The sequence below is a fragment of the Erythrolamprus reginae genome, chromosome 2, assembly GCF_031021105.1.
Source record: "Erythrolamprus reginae isolate rEryReg1 chromosome 2, rEryReg1.hap1, whole genome shotgun sequence".
Taxonomy (NCBI): Eukaryota; Metazoa; Chordata; class Lepidosauria; order Squamata; family Dipsadidae; genus Erythrolamprus; species Erythrolamprus reginae.
Genome location: NC_091951.1, coordinates 331136299 through 331158333, shown reverse-complemented (window position 1 = coordinate 331158333; position 22035 = coordinate 331136299). Strand labels below are relative to the sequence as shown.

At 43.4% G+C, this 22035-nt stretch overlaps 1 protein-coding gene across 2 annotated transcripts in view; it reads left to right on the top strand.

The window, feature by feature from the left end:
• Positions 1-20941, top strand: part of EGFLAM (EGF like, fibronectin type III and laminin G domains) — a 197907-nt gene extending 176966 nt beyond the window's left edge. Inside the window, exons 19-24 of one of the 2 annotated variants that reach the window (XM_070743425.1) lie at positions 3829-3852; positions 5173-5251; positions 6928-7071; positions 11423-11506; positions 12704-12807; positions 18897-20941. In XM_070743425.1, coding sequence (XP_070599526.1) covers positions 3829-3852; positions 5173-5251; positions 6928-7071; positions 11423-11506; positions 12704-12807; positions 18897-19051 — 590 coding nt within the window. In that variant the 3' untranslated portion in view covers positions 19052-20941. The remainder of the gene's footprint in view (positions 1-3828; positions 3853-5172; positions 5252-6927; positions 7072-11422; positions 11507-12703; positions 12808-18896) is intronic. The other variant, XM_070743426.1, reaches the window with a different exon arrangement.
• Positions 20942-22035: the final 1094 nt, after the last annotated feature.

Here is a 22035-nt window from a genome sequence, read left to right as displayed (position 1 = left end):
TGCCTTTTCCAACCCTGTTTCCTCCCAGGAGATTCCTAGAGAGGCCCCACAGAGGCTCCTCCCTACCTTTTCCAGCCCTGTTTCCTCCCAGGAGATTCCTAGAGAGGCCCCACGGAGGCTTCTCCCTGCCTTTTTTGGCCCTGTTTCCTCCCTGGAGATTCCTAGAGAGGCCCCACGGAGGCTTCTCCCTGCCTTTTTTGGCACTGTTTCCTCCCTGGAGATTCCTAGAGAGGCCCCACGGAGGCTTCTTCCTGCCTTTTTTGGCCTTGTTTCCTCCCTGGAGATTCCTAGAGAGGCCCCACGGAGGCTTCTTCCTGCCTTTTTTGGCCCTGTTTCCTCCCAGGAGATTCCTAGAGAGGCCCCAGGGTGGCTTCCTCCTGCCTTTTCCGGTTACAGTTTCAGAGGCTCGGGTTTGTAAGTGGAAAATGGTTCTTGAGAAGAGGCAAAAGTATCTTGAACACCTGGGTCTTACCTAGGAAAGTTCATAAGTAGAGGCGTTCTTAGGTAGGGGTACCACTGTATATGCACTCATTCTGAGAATGATTTTGCTTGCCAACTCTTACAGGAAATGTCAGTCATACGATTTTCTGCTGTTTAATCATATACAAAATGCTTGTGTTATGAAAATACAGAGAGAGACACAGAAGGGTTAGTAAACACTGATAGACATTAGAATGTTCACAGATAAATTCTTGTTAAAGCTGCCACGTTATTTGATACATTCATTTGTTGTTGTTTTTTACTATTTCAAGTTTATTTTCAAATTTATATAGTTACTGTCTCACAAAACAAGTGGGCAGCGTACAACAAAGCTGAAAATAATAATTCGCAAATGACAACAATTAAAAACAGTAAAAATGATAAAACACAGATAAAAAAGAAATAATAGGCAATGTTAATAGTAAAGGAGCCACATTGATTTCCCTGGAGTCTTCAGGTCTTACAGAAGTTGGAGAACTTTTGTAGAATCATGGGTAAAATGCCAGGCTGCCTTAAGGAATGAGGATATTCCACAAGGCAGGCACCATACCCAAGAAGACCCACTGTTTAGGCCCCATCAAATGATGGAACATGCAGCATGCTCTCTTTGATGGATCTAATGGGAGAATCTGATACAATTGGGGAGAGGGGATTCCTCAAATAAACCAGTTCCATTCCATTTAGGGATTTTGAGGATCAAAGCCAGCAGTTAATAAAATTAATAAATCAATTCAATCTATTGCCTTTCTGTCTAACCTAAATCAGCACCTAGATTGATTTTACCGGTTGTTCAAGAGCATTGGTGCATTAAATTAAATTAAATAATTGTGGTTTTGGTGGCTGCTGAATTTGTTTTGGACGTTCCCAAATTTATGATTTTATAGGCTGGAATGCTGCCCACAATGTTGTTTCTTTCCTGAATTTTGCACACACTCACACCAATAGTAACCGTGGTGTGCCATCTCCTCATTTGTTTAACTTGTGCCAATCTTTCTCCAGTTTCAGATAAGCCAAGTTTATCTCATTACAAATTCCCATGGTTATATTGTTAGTTTCCTAAACTAAATACCACCTCTGAAATCCTGACGAATTTCAGAGCTCAGGTTAACTTTGAAGCATCCTGAAGCGAGAATTTAAAAGTTCAGTGCTCCTAGTACACCAGAAGGGAAAAAAACTTCCTCTTGTCTTATTCAGCAGGATTCAGCTCATGTCCTTAAGCAAGAGGATTTATAGCCTTGTAACTTTATCCCCTTTTGTGCTAACGGGCCTCTGCTCTAAATGCAGCTTCTAATCCTTTGCTGCTCTTCGGATCGCTTGTAATTTGACCGCTAGAACAAATCCTTTCTTAGTCACACCTCAGAGACCACCAAAGAATTATTTACGAAAGCAAAGGGGAAAAGGAAGTCTGTCTCTTTGGACTCGGGTGAACTGATAGTCTTTTTAAAACAAGGAGCCTTGTTAAGTGAGTTTAGTTTTTTTTCCCAACAACTAAAATGCAACATGGGCGTACTGCAGTAGGTGGCAGTATATTTCTTCGTACTGTAATTATTTGTTCAGCTCTGGAGAAGACTTTTACGTGGCTGTTTTCTCTTTCCCATTCTTCTCCATGGGACTGTCAGAACGAATGCCCTCAACTATATATTACAGGTCTATTGGGGATATACAGTAATTTCTAAACAAATATTCTCAGAAATGTTATGCACAAGACATATTCCTGTAATTTTTTATTTATTTATTATTTATTCTTTGTCCAATATACAATACATATGAAAGAGAATAGACATTAAGTAATGCAAGGATAGGCAAATGTTCGTGGACACCAGCTGTTCTTGCAGCTAATGTGCAGTATTTCTCAACCTCATCTTTTCAGATGCATGGATTGCAACTCCCAGAATTCCCCCAGCCAGCCAGGGGAGTTCAAATCCAAAATTTCAGAGGTTGAGAAACACTGCTCTAGGTGTTTGCGAGTTGCTCAAACTTGAATGGTTTTTAAATGTGCTTCTAATTTTGTAAAGGAAAGGTGGCAAAGATATGGAACGGGATCCCAGCCTGCGAGATCATGTTTACGTGTAATCATAACTTTTTCTTTCTTTTGAGAGCATAGGCACCAAAGACAACTTCCTTGGGTGTGCAATCACACTTGGTCAATAAAGGATTCTATTCTATTCTATTCTATTCTATTCTATTCTAGTCCAGTCCAGTCCAGTCCAGTCCATTCTATTCTAACTCTGAGCCTACCTAGACTTTTCTATACTCAAGAATCATATAGAATCCGATTTTTTAAATTTCCCTATCAACCAACCAACCAACTGATCAATAAAATGAATGGGTGATTGTTGCATGGTGCTTTATTTGGAGATAAATCCTCCTATCCAGAAAAGAAAAGAGGGAGAAAGAGAAAGAAAGAGAATAAATATGCTGGTGGATATAATTCCAAGGAGGTAAAAGGAGTTGCAGGAAGAAAGCCCTAGTTTAAGAGGTGTTTTGGACTGGTTTGGGCAAACTGGTAGCAGCCACTTTGAGCAGTTCAGAGAACTGGCAAATGCCACCTCTGGTTGGCTCTGCCCTCCCACCCCCATCATTCCCTGTCAGATATTCCCTTTTATTAGCTCAGATTATTAGCATGGCAGAGCAAATTGCCACATCTCAGCTGAGCTAAACAACAGCTCAGTTTACCAGTGCTGATACCGATGGCGGTCTTTGAGCGTTGCCACGCTTTCAAGCTATCCGTGCGAGCCTCTTTGGTGTTGCTGGGTGAACCGGTAGGTAAATTATGTGAATCCTACCCCTGCCTCGTTTGCCTTTTCAGTAAATTCTTGGCCCTATTTATTTTTGGTAGAGAAAATGATTCATCTTGACTAATGGAAGTGTAAAACCTATTATCTGTAAGAAACCAAAGCCAGATTTAACACATGAATTAATCACAGGGGAAGCTTTTAATCCAACAAATGATTGAGTGTTAGCTAGAGACCACTGACCTGATTTAGAGAAAGAATATTCAGGGGTCTTGGCTGGTCTTCTGGTATGACATCGTTTACAGGAATACAGGGCCACCGTTCAAATCTGATCATGCCAATTGCAGCAGCAGCCATCAGATCAAGGTTTTGCTTTCTTATCTGTGGCATCTTTTATGGGTTCAAAGCCACAACTTGCAGGAACATTGAGGAGAAGCGTAATATTTATCTGAGCTAGACTGCCTTGTTTTTTTCCCCTTGCAAAATTCTGGGTTAGAATGTCATTCACATTAACTGCTGCATGTATAAAATGGCAATAGAATATAGAATGGGTTTTTTTACTTCAGAAAAATAAAATCTGTATGTTTTTCTGCTTTATGCTGTTCCATTGAAGAATGTGGAAATTACTGCTTGAACAGTAAGTAAAATCTCTGTGAAATTACTCTGCACTTTTAGCTCTGATGGCTCCAAAGTAATGAAAGCTTGACTTCGACGCCACAATGCTTTGCCACGTTGTATATTTTGTATGGTTGTGGTGTTGTTTGCATGGCAAGGCACTTTTCAAGGCATTACAGAAACACATCAAAATTACTCCTGCTTCCTTCTCCAAGGAGCTTCCACTTCCATTTTTCTTAGAATAGCATAATGGTGTATTTAATTTTAGGGGAACAACACAACAATACAACTAACAAAAATAAATCTGAAGCATATGCATCCTTCCTTCAGCTGATAATCAGACTAAGTTTATTTTCACAGGCGACAATATCTTATTTTCCATATTTTCTCACTGCTCACAGTCACTCATGCCCTCATCACCTCGAGGTTCGACTACTGCAATGCTCTCTACATGGGGCTACCTTTGAAAAGTGTTCGGAAACTTCAGATCGTACAGAATGCAGCTGCGAGAGCAGTCATGGGCTTCCCCAGGTATGCCCATGTTACACCAACACTCCGCAGTCTGCATTGGTTGCCGATCAATTTCCGGTCACAATTCAAAGTGTTGGTTATGACCTTTAAAGCCCTTCATGGCATCGGACCAGAATATCTCCGAGACCGCCTTCTGCCGCACGAATCCCAGTGACCAATTAGGTCCCACAGAGTGGGCCTTCTCTGGGTCCCGTCAACTAAACAATGTCAGTTGGCGGGCCCCAGGGGAAGAGCCTTCTCTGTGGCGGCCCCGACTCTCTGGAACCAGCTCCCCCCAGAGATTAGAACTGCCCCTACCCTCCTTGCCTTTCATAAACTCCTTAAAACCCACCTTTGTCGTCAAGCATGGGGGAACTGAGATATCTCCCCCGGGCCTATTCAATTTATGTATGGTATGCTTGTATGTATGTTTGCTTAATAATGGGTTTTTTAATATTTTAAATTGTAAATTTAGATTTGTCATGAACTGTTTTATTGTGTTGTGAGCCGCTCCGAGTCTACGGAAAGGGGTGGCATACAAATCTAATAAATAAATAAATAAATAAATATAATGGAATATAATCTTCTTAATTCATATTTTATCACTTACTGTTATTGAAATAAGAGAAAGCTCATAATATCCTTCTGTCGATTTGACATGTAAGATTAAGAAGTCACTGTGAAACTTTGAGTCACTGCTAACCAAAAATGATTGACTGAGAATCTTCTGAAAAATACATGTTTTTAAAAAATGTTTTCTTACGCTTGTTGATACAAATCGTTGAATGTATAAAACTTGAATTTTGATATCAAGTTTCCCTTAACATTTTAGCTGTGATGGAAGCCATTGAAATTCCACAGTTCATCGGTCGCAGCTATCTTACATATGACAATCCAGACATTCTTAAAAGGTAAATTCATGCAATCAACACCCGGGTTTTCGGATGTGTAAGAGGTTATGGTTTTATGCAGGTACATGGCCAATATTAAAAGCCTAAGAACTGTCTTTCCGGTTTTAGATTAAATCTGTATTTTAAAACAGTCAACAGGTATAATATAGTGTTATACACTGCAGGGTGGGCTCCTGGGGGTTTGCAGAGGTTCGGGAGAACTTCTAGCTAATATTCTGTGCAGTTTGGAGAACTTCCCAACCCCACTTCTGGCTGGCTGCCCACCCCGCCTCTCCCAGGAGTCCCTGGATGCAGGTAAGTGCAGGTACATGTGAAGGCTCAGGCAGGAAAAAAATGGGCCTACAAGAAGTCCAGGAAGGCCAGAAATTGGTCTGTTTCTGGCCTCCAGGGGTCTTCTGTAGCCCAGGGAGGCCCTTTTTTGCCCTCCCAGAGGCTTGAAGAAAGTCTCCGGTGCCCAGGGAAGGCAAAAACAATATACAATAGCAAATCTAATATTAAAGTCTAAAATAACGATTTTACATTAAAAGCCTAAAAACCCCATTATATAAAAAGCAGACACACAAACATACCATACATAAAACATAAAACTACAAAAAACTCTGCAAATTATATAAAGGACTAGGATCTTATCCGTACTAAGTAGGAAAATATGGTATAAAGAGAGGCATCGAAAGCTTCAGTGAGAGCCAAAATCTAATTTAGATTTCTTTAAACTTAAGCCTTCTACTTTTGTTCTTACCATGTCTACGAAAGAACTATTTTCAATATGGATATGAACCACATCACAGAGGGTTTACTCATATGTACAAAGTAAACAAAATGCAGCACTTTTTTTCCCAACCAGCTGTATTTTTTTAAAAAAATGTTATTTGACCCTTTCCAAATCAACGACTGTATTTTTTGAGTATAAGATGCACTGGAGTATAAAACACACCTTAGTTTTTGGGGAGGAAAATAGGGAAAAGAATTTGCTTATCAGGTATTAATCTGGCTAGCATCCTTAGTCTGGTCAGCTTCAGCACATTATTTTATCCCCTGCTTAGGGGTTTAGAAAAACTTTGTTCAGAGAGAGTAACAATGTAAGAGCTTGCAAGTCAGTAAGAGCTGGAGACATCATTAGCATCCGGAAAGAAACATTTGGAGCAAGTAGAGCAATGGAAACAATCCTGCAAAGACTTAAGGCTTGGAAAACATTCTTTGCAGAGAGTAACAATGAAAGAGCTTGCAAGCGGGTAAGAGTTGAGAACATCGTTAGCACCTGGTTAGGGCTGGAAAGAAACGTATTCAGAACAAGTTAGAGCAATGAAAAAAACATGCAAAGACTTGGGGCTTCGAAAACATTCTTCGCAGAGAGAAACAATGAAAGAGCCTGCAAGGTAAGAGCTGGAAAGATGGTTAACAGCTACTTAGGGTTGAAAAAAAGAGCTACATTCAGAGTAAAAGACACACTCAAATTATTAGCCTCTTTTAGGAAGGAAAAGGCTGTGTCATATACTCCGAAAAATACAGTAGTTATTTGTTATTCCCCAAAGCCACTTTGAGGGTATAACTTACCAGATCTTTAGGAGAAACATCTTATCAAATTATTGTTACGTTGCCAGAGGAGGGAAATTATTGCAATCAAGATTATGTTATTTCCCCCACACCACTGAAATCTTATTTCATACACCACACAGAGTGTCGGGATCAAGAACAAATGTGTTTATGAGGTTTAAGACTACATTGATGGATGGTCTATTGTTATGGAGAGGTGATAGCCCAATGCGATCCAACAGTGACTTTATCTCCCTTGGTCTTCAGGATGGTTTTTTAGTCTTCAGGTAAGCCGTCCTTTCTCTTGGAACAAGCAGTGGCTGGGATATTTACGTAATTCCTGCTCTGAGTTGTGAATGAATGTACAGTGATCCCTCGGTTAGCGCGGGGGTTACGTTCCAAGACCTCCCGCGCTAACCGATTTCCGAGGCGCCTCGACCCCGCGTCCTCCCCTCTGCTTTCCGTGGCGTTTGGTCTCGCCCCGCCTCCGCTCCCTGCCATGTTCCTTGCCGCCGCCCCCCTCCCCTTCCTCCCGCTCTGTATTTACAATGGGGCGAGGTTCCGCAATCCCCTCTTCGGGCTTTTTAAAGAGAGAAGGGCGGAGTCTTTTCCGGACCTATTCGAAGCGGTGGGAGGGAAAGGAGAGAAAGACGCGTACCCGCCGATTCCCTCCAGCGGAGGGATACGGACTTTGGACCTTCGCCTTCCGCCCGCTCTCCCGACAGGCACTAAACTTGCACGGCCGGCGCCGGGGAGAAGTTGCAAGTTTAGTGCCTGTCGGGAGAGCGGGCGGAAGGCGCGAGGATTTCCCGGCTGGCTCGCGCGGGAGCCCCCTTCAGGAGTTGCTGCCGCCGCTCCGCAACCCGCTCGCGGCACCCCCTCAGGTCGCCGCCCCGATGCGGCCGCAGTAAAGCGCGGGGGAGGCAGGCTGCTGCGCCGCCACCCTCCAGGAGACGCGGGGCCCGACCCCCCCAACCGCCCCCAGGCGAGCTTAAGAGAGGCAGCGGCGGAAACAACAGCCAGCAGCAACAGCAGCAGCCCCCGCCGCCGCGGAGGGTCTCCAACGTGGGCTCCCTGCTGCTCCCCCCTCGGCTCCCCCCCTTACCAGCCCCGCCGCGGAAGGCTCCATTCTGTTCCCTGCCGGCCCGATTGAGCGGCCGGCGGTCTCCATTCAGGGAACAGAATAAAAAAAAAATTTTTAAAAAAAAAAATTTTTTTTTTAAAATAATATTTTAATATTTTATTTTTTAAATAATATTTTTTGAAAAACCGCGTTGCAGCGTTTCACGCTAATCGAGAACGCGCAAGTCGAGGGACCACTGTACTTTTCTTGTGTAATTATTTTACCCCATTTCTTGAAATGAATGGCAAGACTCCTGAATTTCTTAATGCTCATTTTCTGCTTAAAAAAGTGTTAGTCTCACAAAATCAGACAGACTCCAGCATTCAGTGGAAAAATTGGGGAATGGTGGCTCATTTCTCAGTCTAATGAAAGAGGAAGAAAAAGTCCTAGGTATCTGTCCCCAGTCCCTTTCTGAAAGGTATAATCCTTTAGAAAGGAAAATAATGTGTGTACGGATGCATGCAAAGCTCTGGGTAATAGACATAAATGTAAAAAAAATAAATTTTCCTGTTGCTGCAAATCTCATATAGCAGAAAATATGAAATGGACAAATAAGATCCAGAATGTATAAGTGGTTAATGAAGAAGTAGATGAAGATGAGATACCCTTGGTTAATTTTATATGTTATTTAATTCTTTTTATGTCTGAGTCATGCACCAAAATCATAAGTTAATATGACAATCTAGCAATATTTCTCAACGTTGATCTCTTTAAGTTTGTTTTTAACACACAGAATTGCCCAGCCAGCTGACTGGGGAATTCTGGGAATTGAAGTCCACGCAGCTTAGAGCAGACAAGATTTGGTAAAACTATTGTAGAGAGATTCATATTTCAAGACACCCTTTGTTAGCAATGGCATCATTATTATTTTGAAAATAATCACATTGTTTCCTGTCTCTTTGTGGTTCCCCTGCCTCAGCTCAGGCTGCCCAACTAGTTCAGACAAGGGTCATCGGCCTCTTACCGAGCCGGCGGTGTTTGCGGCGTGGGCGGGGAAGGAGGCCGCCATTTTGGGGCGGAGCCTGCGGCCCCACGTCATCGACGGGGGCCACAGTGATGTCATTGCGGTGCGCAGGGCACCGATTGGTTGAGGAGCGGTCGGTAGGCGCCCTATATAAGGGCCCTGCTCGTGGTGCCGCTCCTCTTTGTTCCTCTTTGTGTCCGAGTGTTACTCCACCTTCGCCACAAGTATTTAGAAGTCAAGTCCATAGTATTACAATATGTTGTCTCCCTAACGCAGTGGTTTCAAACTCGCAGTCCGTGGCAAAGAAGGAAAAGTTGCAATATATGATATCAAACGATGACAATGTGTCAATGCGAGTTTGACACCACCACCACCCACATTAACAGGTCTCCTCCATCTTGATTTTGGGAGTTCTGTGGCATGGTTAATGTTGCTGCCAAAGAAACCATAATTAAGGAAAATATTTCAGTCATGAACAAGAGGGAGGCATTAAGGATTACAAGATCTTTTCCTGCCAATCTTTTTCTACACTATCCTATGAACGTGTGTTAGGAAATGCCATGGGATTTATGTAATACTGTAATGCAACCTCAATCTCAAAAGCATGCTTATCCTGGATCTACAGCATGTCAGTTCTAATTCATAGTTTGACATTTTCCTTTCCTTTCTGTTATTTTTTCACTGCTTTTGTTTTTTATAATTATAATAATGACAACAGCATTGGAAGGGACCTTAAAAGTCTTTTAATACAACCCCCTGCTTGGGCAGGAAACCCTACACCACTTCAAATAAATGGTTATCCAACATCTTCTTAAAAACTTCCAGTGTTGGAGCTTTCACAACTTCTGGAGGCAAGCCATTCTACTGATCAATTGTTCTAACTGTCAGGAATTTTCTCCTTAGTTTTAAAGTTGCTTCTCTCCTTGATTAGTTTCCACCCATTGCTTCTTGTCCTACCCAAAGGTGCTTTGGAAAATAGCCTGACTTCCTCTTCTTTGTGGCAACCCCTGAGCTATTGGAACATTGCTATCAAGTCTCCCCCTGGCCCCCTGGTCCTTCTTTTCATTAGACTAGACATACCCAGTTCCTGCAACTTTTCTTCATATGTTTTAGCATCCAGTCTGCTAATCATCTTTGTTGCTCTTCTCTGCACTCTTTCTAGAGTCTCAACATCATTATAATTGTTATAGTTTTATCATTTTAGCACTTTTAATATCCTTGTAATGTCCCTGAAGATTCACAGCTATAAGAACAGAATAAAGAAAACTAAATGTTGCCCAATGATTGTTGAATAGAGAAAAGGACTGAACATAGATATGATAGTATCTTGATTGAAATGTATAAAATCATTCATGGGATAGAAAAGGTAGATAGAGAAAAATATTTTCTCTATCACCCAATACTAGGACGAGGGGGCACTCCCTAAAGCTCATAGGTAAGAAAGTGAGGACAAATAAAGGGAAATATTTATTCACCCAGAGGGTCATTGGTTTATGGAATTCACTTCCAGAAGTGGTCATGACAGCTGTCAGCCTGCATAACTTCAAGGGAAAAGGAGGGTTGCCTTCTCTTTCTGCTCAAGATCCCCATGTACAATTGGTGGGCCACTGTGTGATACAAAATGTTGGACTCGATGGGCTTTGGCCTGATTCAGCATGGCTCTTCTTATGTTCTTATACAGTGATCCCTCTATTATCGCGAGGGTTCCGTTCCAGGACCCCTTGCGATAATCGATTTTTCGCGAAGTAGCGGTGCGGAAGTAAAAACACCATCTGCGCATGCGCAGATGGTGTTTTTACTTCCACCGCCGCCCGCCCTTCGCCCGCCCACCCCATTGCTCGCGCCTGGGGTTTCCCCGCGCGCGCACCGCCCGCCCGCCCACGCCATTGCTGGGGCCACTTCCCAGCTGGGAAGCAGAGCTGGGATGTCCCCGCCCGCCCACGCCGTTGCTGGGGCCGCTTCCCAGCTGGGAAGCAGAGCTGGGGTGTCCCCAAGCGCGCGCGCGTTGCTGGGGCCGCTTCCCAGCTGGGAAGCGGAGCTGGGGTTTCCCCAAGCGCGCACCGCCCGCCCACGCCATTGCTGGGGCCGCTTCCCAGCTGGGAAGCGAAGCTGGGGTGTCCCCAAGCGCGCGCGCGTTGCTGGGGCCGCTTCCCAGCTGGGAAGTGGAGCTGGGGTTTCCCCAAGCAAGCGCGCACCGCCCACCTGCCCACGCTGTTGCTGGGGCCGCTTCCCAGCTGGGAAGCGGAGCTGGGGTGTCCCCGCGCGTGCCGCCCGCCCGCCCACGCCGTTGCTCGCGCCGCCGCTGGGGTCTTACCGGGGCAAGAGGGGGAAGACCCAGGGAAGCCGCCCAGCAGCTTATCTGCCCGGCGGGAAACTCCACCATCTACGCATGCGTGGCCATAGAAAAAAGGCACGCATGCGCAGATGGTGGAGTTTACTTCCGGGTTGAAAACTAGCGATATAGCCCTTTCGCGATGCTCGAGGACGCGAAACTCGAGGGATCACTGTAGTATGTTCTTTAAAATATGTTGACTCTTTCCTTTGTTTTCAGTTACAATCTGGGCAGCGGCATGGCTTATATAACAGTGAACGGCTCTTTCAACGATGGCAGGTGGCATAAAGTTAAGGCAGTTCGGTAAGTTGTGATTCTTGATACTTCAATGGTTCTGTCCTTCATTGTGTAAACACATGTTCAATATTCTTTTTAAAAAGTGCATGTATTTCCATCATGGTGTCCACCATATTTTACATAGTGGTCTGAAAACTAGACTTGTGTATGTGTGTGTATGTATACAGTGGTACCTCGGTTCTCGAACGCCTTGGTTTTTGTACATTTCGGATACTGAACAAAATTTTCTGCAAAAATTTGCTTCGGTATCCGAACAAAAATTCGGATACCAAACAGCCACAGAAAATTTTGTTTATTATCCGAAATGTTACCGTTTAACAGCCTCCCAGTCTCTATAGTCTAACCGCTCCAAGCTGCAGGAAGGGTAGGGGCGGCTGCAATTCCGGCAGCTTCAGGGGGCTCCTTTCCTCAGTGCTTCATCTTGTTATCTGTAGGCAGCTGCACCAACTTTCTCCTTCCCGGTGGCGGCGGTGGCAGCTTCCCTTCGAGGAGCAGCAGTGCTGGGAACGTCATGCGATGAAGGGAAGCCGCCGGAGCCACCTCAGCAGTTGCCGCTGCTCCAGTGGCTTCCCTTCATTATGTGATGTTCCCGGCGCTGTTGCTCCTCGAAGGGAAGCCGCCGCTGGAGCCGCCGCTGCCACCGGGAAGGAGAAAGTTGGTGCAGCTGCCTACAGGAACCGTTGAGGACAACTCGTTGGGTGCAGTTGGTCAGCCAACTATTAATCCATCTGCAAGTGTTGTAGTCTACTCCGCTTTTTTAAAATTTGTTGATTAGGAGATAGTGGAGGAGGAGCTCTATATCAAGAATTTCTTCCTACTACCATACCATTATTTCCATGTACAACAATTATACTGTCTTCAAATATATGTTATATACATTCTGTTCGGGAATGCTGCAAAACAAAACGTCTCCTACGTTTTACTTTCGGGGGATGCCTTATATTAGGCAATTCTACGAGACCTCTCCTATGTCTTACTTTTGGGGGTGACTTATTTTTGGGGAAATGGTACAATGAGGCAGAAAGCCATGTGACATGTTGGAATGCCCCCCCCCAAACTTGGTTGCTGCTGCTTGAGAAAAGGACAGACAATTGTGAGAAGTGTGTGTTGCGGCCCGCCAACAGTCCATGCAGCTTGTAGTGGATCTCACCAGAGGAGAGGCTGATGTGATAAATGTGGAAACATTTTTTTTATCAATTTTAGGGATGGACAATCTGGGAAGATCACAGTTGATGATTATGGTGCCAGAACTGGCAAATCACCAGGAATGATGAGACAGTTGAATATCAATGGAGATTTATTTGTTGGTAAGTCCTGCTAACTTCTTTTTTTTTAAAAAAAATAATAATTTAAGAATTGTGGACTAGCTTATTTAATATTGCGTAATTTTTATTTTTATTTTTTTTAAAATCAATTATCTATCTAATATAACTTATAAGTTTTAATAATTTGTAACCCTAACCACCACTGATAACCAAGAAAGTAGCTTCGGCATTGTAATGAAACAGGGCGATCTAAAGAAGTTTTCTTCCTTGGCTTAACATCCAAGCTGAAAAATAAACCCAATTCTAAAGGTCTATAAAGCAAAAACCACACCTGTGCTAACATATGGTGCGGAATTGTTAAAGGCTCCACCACTAGAACAAAACCAAGCATGCTTTCTAAGAACCATCTTGGGGACCGACAGAAATACATCCGCAGCAGCAGTAAGAGCTGAAACTGGCATCCACTCCATCTACAGTTTAACAGTTATTAAAGTCTTCAACTCTTTGTGGAGGATTCTCCCAATGGAACTTGACAGACTCTCAAAAATGTGCTTAGAAGAACAGGTGGGCACACCCAAACCCACTACATGGGTCAACCAACTTTCTCAAACCACCCTATATTTCGGTTTCTCAATGCAACACCTGAGAAGCATTGTTCTGCCCCAGCTAAGAACATAGCAAATACACAATTTGTTTGAACTTATTTTAATCAATAACTGACTACTAATAACTCTCTGTCTAATAATGTACTAATGTACTAATAAGTCACAGTCTGACTCGGATGCTAGTAGCACAGGCCGCTGGCATATCACCCAGTCAGTCTCCTCTCGAACAGGATCCGCTATCAGCCGCACAAAAAGGCATGGACAGAATTATTGTACGTTCCTTATTTTCAGGTACGTAGTAATTTTTAAAACACCTCCGTAACTGCCCCGTGATATCTTATTACTAGAATGGAAAAGCCAATTTGTCTCCACTTAAAGGTAGAGGGCAGGGGTGGTTTCTGGATTCTGCTACTTCCGCTTTGCTCAGGGTGGGGCACATTGTGCGTGCGTGCATGCACAATATTAAAAAAAGCTTATGCACATGTGCAGAACCAAAAAATAAAATGGTGGCGCCTATGGGCTTGGGGGCGTGGCAGACCTGGGTCGCTGCCAGTTCCAACAACCCAGGCCGCCAAGTTACTAATTGTTCTATAGAATCAGTCCAAACCGGTAGGAAGCCACCTCTAGTAGAGAGGGGATGGGGAAATCATTATATTATATTCCAGGGTGTCCACATTACCATTTTCTTCTGATTATTCTCCCAGCCCAACAACAACAAGAAGAAGGCTAAAAAATAGTCCATTCTCTTTGGATTTTAAAAGTGGCGTTCTCATGTTGTTCGCATGTTGTGTTGGCTTGATGGTTAAGACAAGAATGGAAACTACATTCCATGTTCAATACAGCTGTGAATATAGGATGGAATCCAAGAACAATTCCCCGCAATCCCCTTTCTGTTTTCTATATTTTCTCTAGAGACCATAGAGGTATTTCTGGAAAAATTATTTCAATAGATGTTGGAGCTGAAAGAGAGTCAGTTAGGCGCAGTAGTTAAAGGCACTGGACTAAAGCAGAAGAGAGGAAGTTCAAATTCTTCCTTAAGTACAGAACTAAGTGATGCTTTGGGGCCAATTAGTCTCTCCAATCCCTAGGAAGAAGCCAGCAAGGAAAAAAACCATTCCCAAAACAGTTCCAAGTTTCACTCTGAGTTGTTTTTTTGCCACATTGTCCTTTTCCTTCCCTGTGTGTGTGTTTGAAACAATGCCTGATAAAACCAAATACAGTGGTACCTCAAGATACGAACCCCTCGTCTTACGAACAACTCGTGATACGAACCCGGGGTTCAGAAAAATTTTGCCTCTTCTTACGAACTTTTTTCGAGTTACGAACCGGCGTTCGGAGGCTGCTGGGAAGCCGCGCGGCTGTTTTAAAAGGTGACAGCCGGGCGGCGGGGCTTCCCAGAAGCCTCCCGAACGCCGGTTCGTAACTCGAACGAAGTTCGTAAGAAGAGGCAAAATTTTTCTGAACCCCGGGTTCGGTTCGGGACGTTGCTGGGAAGCCCCCCAGCCCAGCTGTCACCTTTTAAAACAGCCACGTGGCTTCCCAGCTGTCTCCGAATGCCGAACGTGGAAGTTCGGCTTTGGCGTTCGGCTTCAGGAGACAGCTGGGAAGCCGCGTGGCTGTTTTAAAAGGTTGCAGCCGGCCTGGGGTCTTCCCAGCACCCCCCTCGAACCCGGGTTCAGAGTTCGGGAGTGCTGGGAAGCCCCCCAGGCCGGCTGCGATTTTTTAAGACAGCCGCGCGGCTTCCCAGCTGTCTCCCGAAGCAGAACGCAGAATTTCAGCTTTGGCGTTCGGCTTCGGGAGACAGCTGGGAAGCCGCGCGGCTGTTTTAAAAGGTCGCAGCCGGCCTGGGGGGCTTCCCAGCACCCCCCGAACCTGGGTTTGGGGTTCGGGGGATGCTGGGAAGCCCCCCGGGCCGGCTGTCACCTTTTAAAACAGCCGCACGGCTTACAAGCAGTCGCCGAAAGCCATTTTTTTGCGGGGGGTTTTTTTGGTTGCACGGATTAATTGACTTTACATTGTTTCCTATGGGAAACAATGTTTCGTCTTACGAACCTTTCGTCTTACGAACCTCCTCCTTGCACCAATTAAGTTCGTATCATGAGGTATTACTGTACGGGGAAAACACTAGTCTTGGAACTGACTGCCCTCAAGGACAAGATGTTCCCTGTAACATTTTATGATGATTTTTAAAAAATAACATTCAAAGCAAAGCACTCCTATATTGACTACCTACTAACAGGGGAAAGATTTATCACCTCCCTTTTAGTTTTGGGGTTATTTTTTCCCCAGCCCACTGATAAATGCACTACCTGACTCTGTGGTTTCTTCCCCAAATGTCAAAATCTTTAACTTTAGATTGTCTACAGTTGACCTCTCCCCTTTTCTAAAAGGTTTGTAAGGGTCGTGCATTCTTTTATCTGCTATCTTATACATGCTTGAAAAAATAAAATAAAAATAAAAATAATAAAATATAATATATGTTCTGCCGGCATGTCCCAGCCACCCGTAATTACAGAAAGACACACACCACACCATAGAAGGAAAACCAAAAGTCTTTATCAACAGAAAAGCAGAAAAAAACTCCCTTTTTAAATGTCAAAGGGATTTTCTGGTACACACAAGGCACAGGTTAAATGCAATCCAATTGCTCACCCAGTAACTGGGAAATTGAGTCCAAATTCCAAAGTCCAAAGAGTCCACACACAGTCTTGAACAGGGAAACAGCAAAACCACAATCTTGATGAACTATGAATCAGATAAACTTCCACAAGGCTAAACCAGCACACTGTTCCTTTTATCTGTAGCACTAATTACAGCAGTCCCACCCAACCACAGGTGGCCTCACTTATCTCCTGTAATAATCCTTCAGTTGTTCTCTCCTATGCATCACTCTACACATGTGTGGATCTGTCATAGGTTCTTGTTCAGAATCCAGGGATGATAAGGAAGATTGATCTCCTCCCGGGCTGTCTGCCAAACTCCCCTCTTCCCTGCTACTCACACTTCCTTCGTCAGAGGAGCCTTCGTCGGGAGATTCTATTGGAAGCAAAACAGGCCTGGGGCATATGGATGTTTCCCCCACATCCATCTCCACATTCCTTGGGGCAGGAGCTGGGGCAGAGCCAACCACAACAATATAAAATAAAATAAAATAAAATAAATGGAAGCTTGTTTATCCAGAATCAACTTCTGATCCTTTTCAAAGTTCCCCATCTATCTGGGAGACACTGATGGGATGAAAAGGTGGGCAGAGACAAATTCCTTGTGTGTCCAATCACACTTGGCCAATAAAATTCTATTCTATTCTATTCTGTTTCCACTGATCTCCACCCTCACTTTTAAATACCTACAGGAAAGTGGGGGAAATTGGCAGGCTTTCTAGGTCAGGGGTCTCCAACCTTAACAACTTTAAGACTTGTGGACTTCAACTCCCAGAATTCCTCAGCAAGCAAAGCAAAGCTGGCTGAGGGATTCTGGGAGTTGAAGTCCACAAGTCTTAAAGTTGCCAAGGTTGGAGTAATCCCTGTATTGGACAAAATAAGTAAATAAAAAATAAAATAAAAAATAAAAGAAGAGAGTCACTTTCAAGATTTCTCTGTCAGGGAGTGCATTGTGCTTCACTGGGCTTTTGGCCTTATCATATTAAATGGAACATTATTTATTTTGTTTATTTATTTGTCAAAAACATGTATGGGATAGTAGTAGTTTGTATAAACATAACGTACTGTAAGTAAAAAGTAACGATAAAAGAGGACAATAGGACAGTAGGACAGGGACGGTAGGCACAGTGGTGCGCTTATGCGCACCCCTTACAGACCTCTTAGAAATGGGATGAGGTCGACCGTAGGCAGTCTAAGGTTCAAGTTTTGGGGGTTTGAGGAAGAAACCACAGAGTCAGGTAGTGCATTCCAGGCATTGATCACTCTATTGCTGAAGTTGTATTTTCTGCAGTCAAGTTTGGAGCGGCTTACATTTAGTTTGAATCTATTATGTGTTTGTGTATTGCTGTGGTTGAAAGTGAAGTAGTCATTAACAGGAAGGACATTTTGGTATATGATTTTATGAACTACATTTAAATCAGATCATAGGTGACATAGTTGTACATTGTCTGATTAAACTTGCTGTCATTTAATGGATCTGTTTTGTAGGAACCTCTCTACAGGGGATTTTATTTATTTTTATTTTTATTTATTTGTTTTGTCCACTACACAATAATACAGCACGAGGGTTATAGAGGATATAATCAGGTAGAATGTATTAAAGGGGGAATAGAGGAGAAAATAAAGGAGTGAAATATAACTATGAGAGAATAGCAGAAAAAGATATAGGTATAGAAGAAAAGATATGTGTGATATAGGAGAGACAATAGGACAGGGGATGGTAGGCACTCTGGTGCACTTATGTACACCCCTTACTGACCTCTTAGGAACTTGGTGAGGTCAACCATATAGATTCACACTCCCTACCAATCTTCCAGAAAGCCATTAAGACCTGGCTTTCCCAGCAGGCCTGGGATTAGATTGACTGCTGTGTGTGGTTCTTTTAAAGTTATTATTTATCATTCTTACTGATTCTATTATGTGTTGTGGTTGGCTCTGGCCCAGCTCCTGCCCCAGGGAATGGGGAGTTGGATGCAGGGGAAAATTCAACATGTCACAGGCTTGTGTAATTGCCGACAGAATCAGTTCAGAGTTTAGTTTCCTCAGATGAAGAAGAAGGTGGGAGTGACTCGGCAGAGGAGGGTTTGGCACACAGCCCAGGCAGTCAATCTCCCTTATCTTCCATTGATTCAGATGATGATGTTTTGGACCCATGTAAGTGCAGAATTATGCGTAGAAGAGACCAAGTAAGAACATATTACAGGAAATAAGGGAGGCCACCTGTGTTTGGGTGGGGCTCCAGTAATTAGGGCTGCTGCTATAAATAGCAGCATGTAGGTTTGGCCGATGTGGAAGAATATCTGATTGCAGTTCGTCAGGAATCCTGGACTTTGTTGCTTTTTCACGTCTGTGAAAACAAAGCAGAGCAACATGTGTGTGTGTGTCTCACTTCGTTGGAAGAAGAAGAGGTGTGAAGTTTCTCCACAGCTGCTGGCTAAGTACTTAATGACTGCTTAAGGGAAATTGTACAGACTACCTGGTTGTTTTGGGATGAGTGCTCTATGCAATACAAAAAGAGTGCTTAGTTTATTTTGAATTTTGTGATAAAGAACATTGTTTTGAATTTTCAAACGTGTGTGTGTCTGAAATTTGTACCTGTGAATTTTCAGGAGGCTTCTATCAGAGAGCCCGGCAGAACAATTATGTATTTGTGATTGTATTTTAATATTATTGCATTTATTGCATTTGTTAGCCACTCTGAGTCCGCTTTGGAATGATATAAGGATATAAATACAAGAAAGAAAGAAAGAAAGAAAGAAAGAAAGAAAGAAAGAAAGAAAGAAAGAAAGAAAGAAAGAAAGAAAGAAAGAAAGAAAGAAAGAAAGAATTTCATCCAAAAAAACATGTCTTTTTTCTCTCTTTGCAGGAGGAATGAAAGAAATAGCACTGCATACAAACAGACAGTACATGAGAGGCCTGGTAGGTTGCATTTCGCATTTCACCCTCTCTACAGATTTTCATATTTCGCTAGTTGAAGATGCCGCTGATGGGAAGAACATTAACACGTGTGGGAGAAAGTAACAGACATAAATCCGTCACCACATGGAAGGTAAAACAGTTGTGTAGCAGCGGACAGCAACATGACTGATCTTACACAGCGAGGACTTCCCCCACGACAACATCTGGAAGAGTGAGTCAGAAGCGAAGCGGAAGCAAAACAGAAGGGACCACCTGCCATTTTCTCTTTTCCTTTGGATGTTGCGCTCTTTCAGTCATACCAAATGCTTTATAGGGACCGTCACAATTTTTGCTACTTCAACTACAGGACAAGCTCACCAAAACACTAGACACTGACATGCTCAGGGCATAAAACTTACAGCTCTGGCAGATCTATCGATCAGGCATGTCTGGTTCCAAGGTGAGTGGCATTTACCAGAGCCAGTTTATCCCCTGACCAAGAAATGGCTTGGATGTGCATAGGAGTTTGCACTATTTATTTTGTTTATTCAATAGTTTTCAATTTTGCATTTCCTGAAGAGCTCAAGAAGACACAGCCCAGGCCTCCCTTCTTCCAATGTTCCCTACTCTATCAGACAGGTTGGGTTTAATAAGACTGACAAGCCCAAGGCACCAGTGATTCTCTGACCACGGAGAGGTGGGAATATCTCTGGTCCTCGCCCAATACAGTGGTACCTCTACTTACGAACTTAATTCATTCCGTGACCAGGTTCTTAAGTAGAAAAATTTGTAAGAAGAAGCAATTTTTCCCATAGGAATCAATGTAAAAGCAAATAATGTGTGCGATTGGGGAAACCACAGGGAAGGTGGAGGCACTGATTCCTCCCAGGAGATTCCTAGAGAGGCCCCACGAAGGCTTCTCCCTGCCTTTTCCGGCCCTGTTTCCTCCCAGGAGATTCCTAGAGAGGCCCCACGGAGGCTTCTCCCTGCCTTTTTCGGTTACTGTTTCGAAGGCTCCGGTTTGTAAGTGGAAAATGGTTCTTGAGAAGAGGCAAAAAAATCTTGAACACCTGGTTCTTATCTAGAAAATTTCATAAGTAGAGGTGTTCTTAGGTAGAGGTACCACTGTATTTTCCGCATTACACCATACTGGCCCTAGTTGTGGAGCCCAGAGCTTCTGAGGATGGGAGCAACACCTGCCTATGGGAACAACTCCTGCCTCATTCTTGCTGTGCTTTAACACAGAACAAATTTTAAGGTCTCCTCTTTATGTTTCCCATAGCTGTATATTTTTTTTGCTCCTGTTCCTCAGTTCCTCTCCTTTAGAAGTAGCATGTAGACTGGCCCATCTGTATTAGAGGGTAGAGCAGTGGTGATTAAAGTTTAATACGATCAACAATCATGGTTGTATGATAGCACAAACTAAGAGAGCTGCTCCCCAAATATATGCCGACTTCTTTGAGTGTGGTGCTAAAGCCAGAACCACCAGCTGAAATTGCCACCAACGAAGGGGTGGCGGTGAAGTCCACCAGCAGAGCACATGGGATTTATGTTCAACAGCAAGACCGCTACGGCTGCTCACAAACGGAAAAAATGTTTTTTGGGTCTATGTGTTCTATTAGGTACAAGAAACCATGGGAAATTGCTTTCTCCTTTATTATGTAGCCCAGGCCCACGTTAGATGGGATTGTGCTCCATAGTCGATGGTATTTGCCATCCAACTATCAGAAAATTTAGATGGGACGGTTTTTAATAGCAGTTTTGGAAATATTAAAAATTGTTTGGATTAGAATCTGTTTTCAGAATAGTGATCCTGAATTGTTTGATTTATTTTTGAAGAAAAGTTATCTCCTCCTCCTCTACCACCACCACTATCACCTCCTCCCCCTCCTCTCTTTGTCCAAGAGACTTGACTGAAAGTGTTGCTTTTTGATACTGCTTTTATTTGCAAATGAGGAGGCTGCTGCTACTTCCTATTTGCATAAATAAAATTAACATTGCAACAAAAAAAAACCTTGAACTTTCAGAGAGTATACGCCCAGAATCTTTGCAATATTAAATGCACTCTTACATTTTAAACAAGAGAGAAGATTATACACAGAGGACACATCCACACAAAAGCTTAATAGAACAGCCATAATATCAGAGCTGCATTTGCAGAAACTAGCCAGCCCAAGCAGCAAACCAGCCCAACCAGCTAACCAACCCAACCAGCCAGCCACAGACTAGTAAATATGGAGTTGAAGTCTTCAATGAAACACAGCAGCAGTAGGAAGTCTTGGAAAAATATATTTACTTCTTATTTACTTCTTGTATACTCTCTATACTATTCATACATCTCACTAGTATCTCACTACAACTATCTCGGTTACAATAACTCACAGGAACCAACAGAGCAATACAGCAGCTTCAGAGCACACTTCACACAAATCAGGAATCAGAGAGAGAGCAAGAGAAAAACCAGAGAGCTCTTGCAGAGTTAAATATTTTTCACATAATTGCTAAGTTGCTGCACACTCGACTGCCTCAGAATGAATCAGCATTCTCAACATAGGCCTTCCTTCTGCATTAAGATATTACCTCAGGATTTTTAATTCCTGACACACAACAATGTTATGCCAGCAGTTTATATTTACTGATGGCATAACATGCCAGTGTGAGAAACACAATAGTATTGTATTGTATTGCATTGTATTAGATTTATTAGATTTGTATGCTGCCCCTCTCCAAAAACTCGGGGCGGCTAACAACAATATAAGAAGACAATGTAAACAAATCTAATATTAAAACAATCTAAAAAAAACCCCAATTTAAAGAACCACTCATACATACAAGCATACCATGTATAAATTCTATAAGGCTAGGGGGAAGGGAATATCTCAATTCCCCCATGCCTGACAACAGAGGTGGGATTTAAGGAGCTTGCGAAAGGCAAGGAGGGTGGGGGCAACTGTGATATCTGGGGGGAGCTGGTTCCAGAGGGTCGGGGCCGCCACAGAGAAGGCTCTTCTCCTGGGTCCCACCAAATGACATTGCTTAGTCAACGGGACCCGGAGAAGGCCCAACTCTGTGGGACCTAACCGGTCGCTGGGATTCGTGCGGCAGAA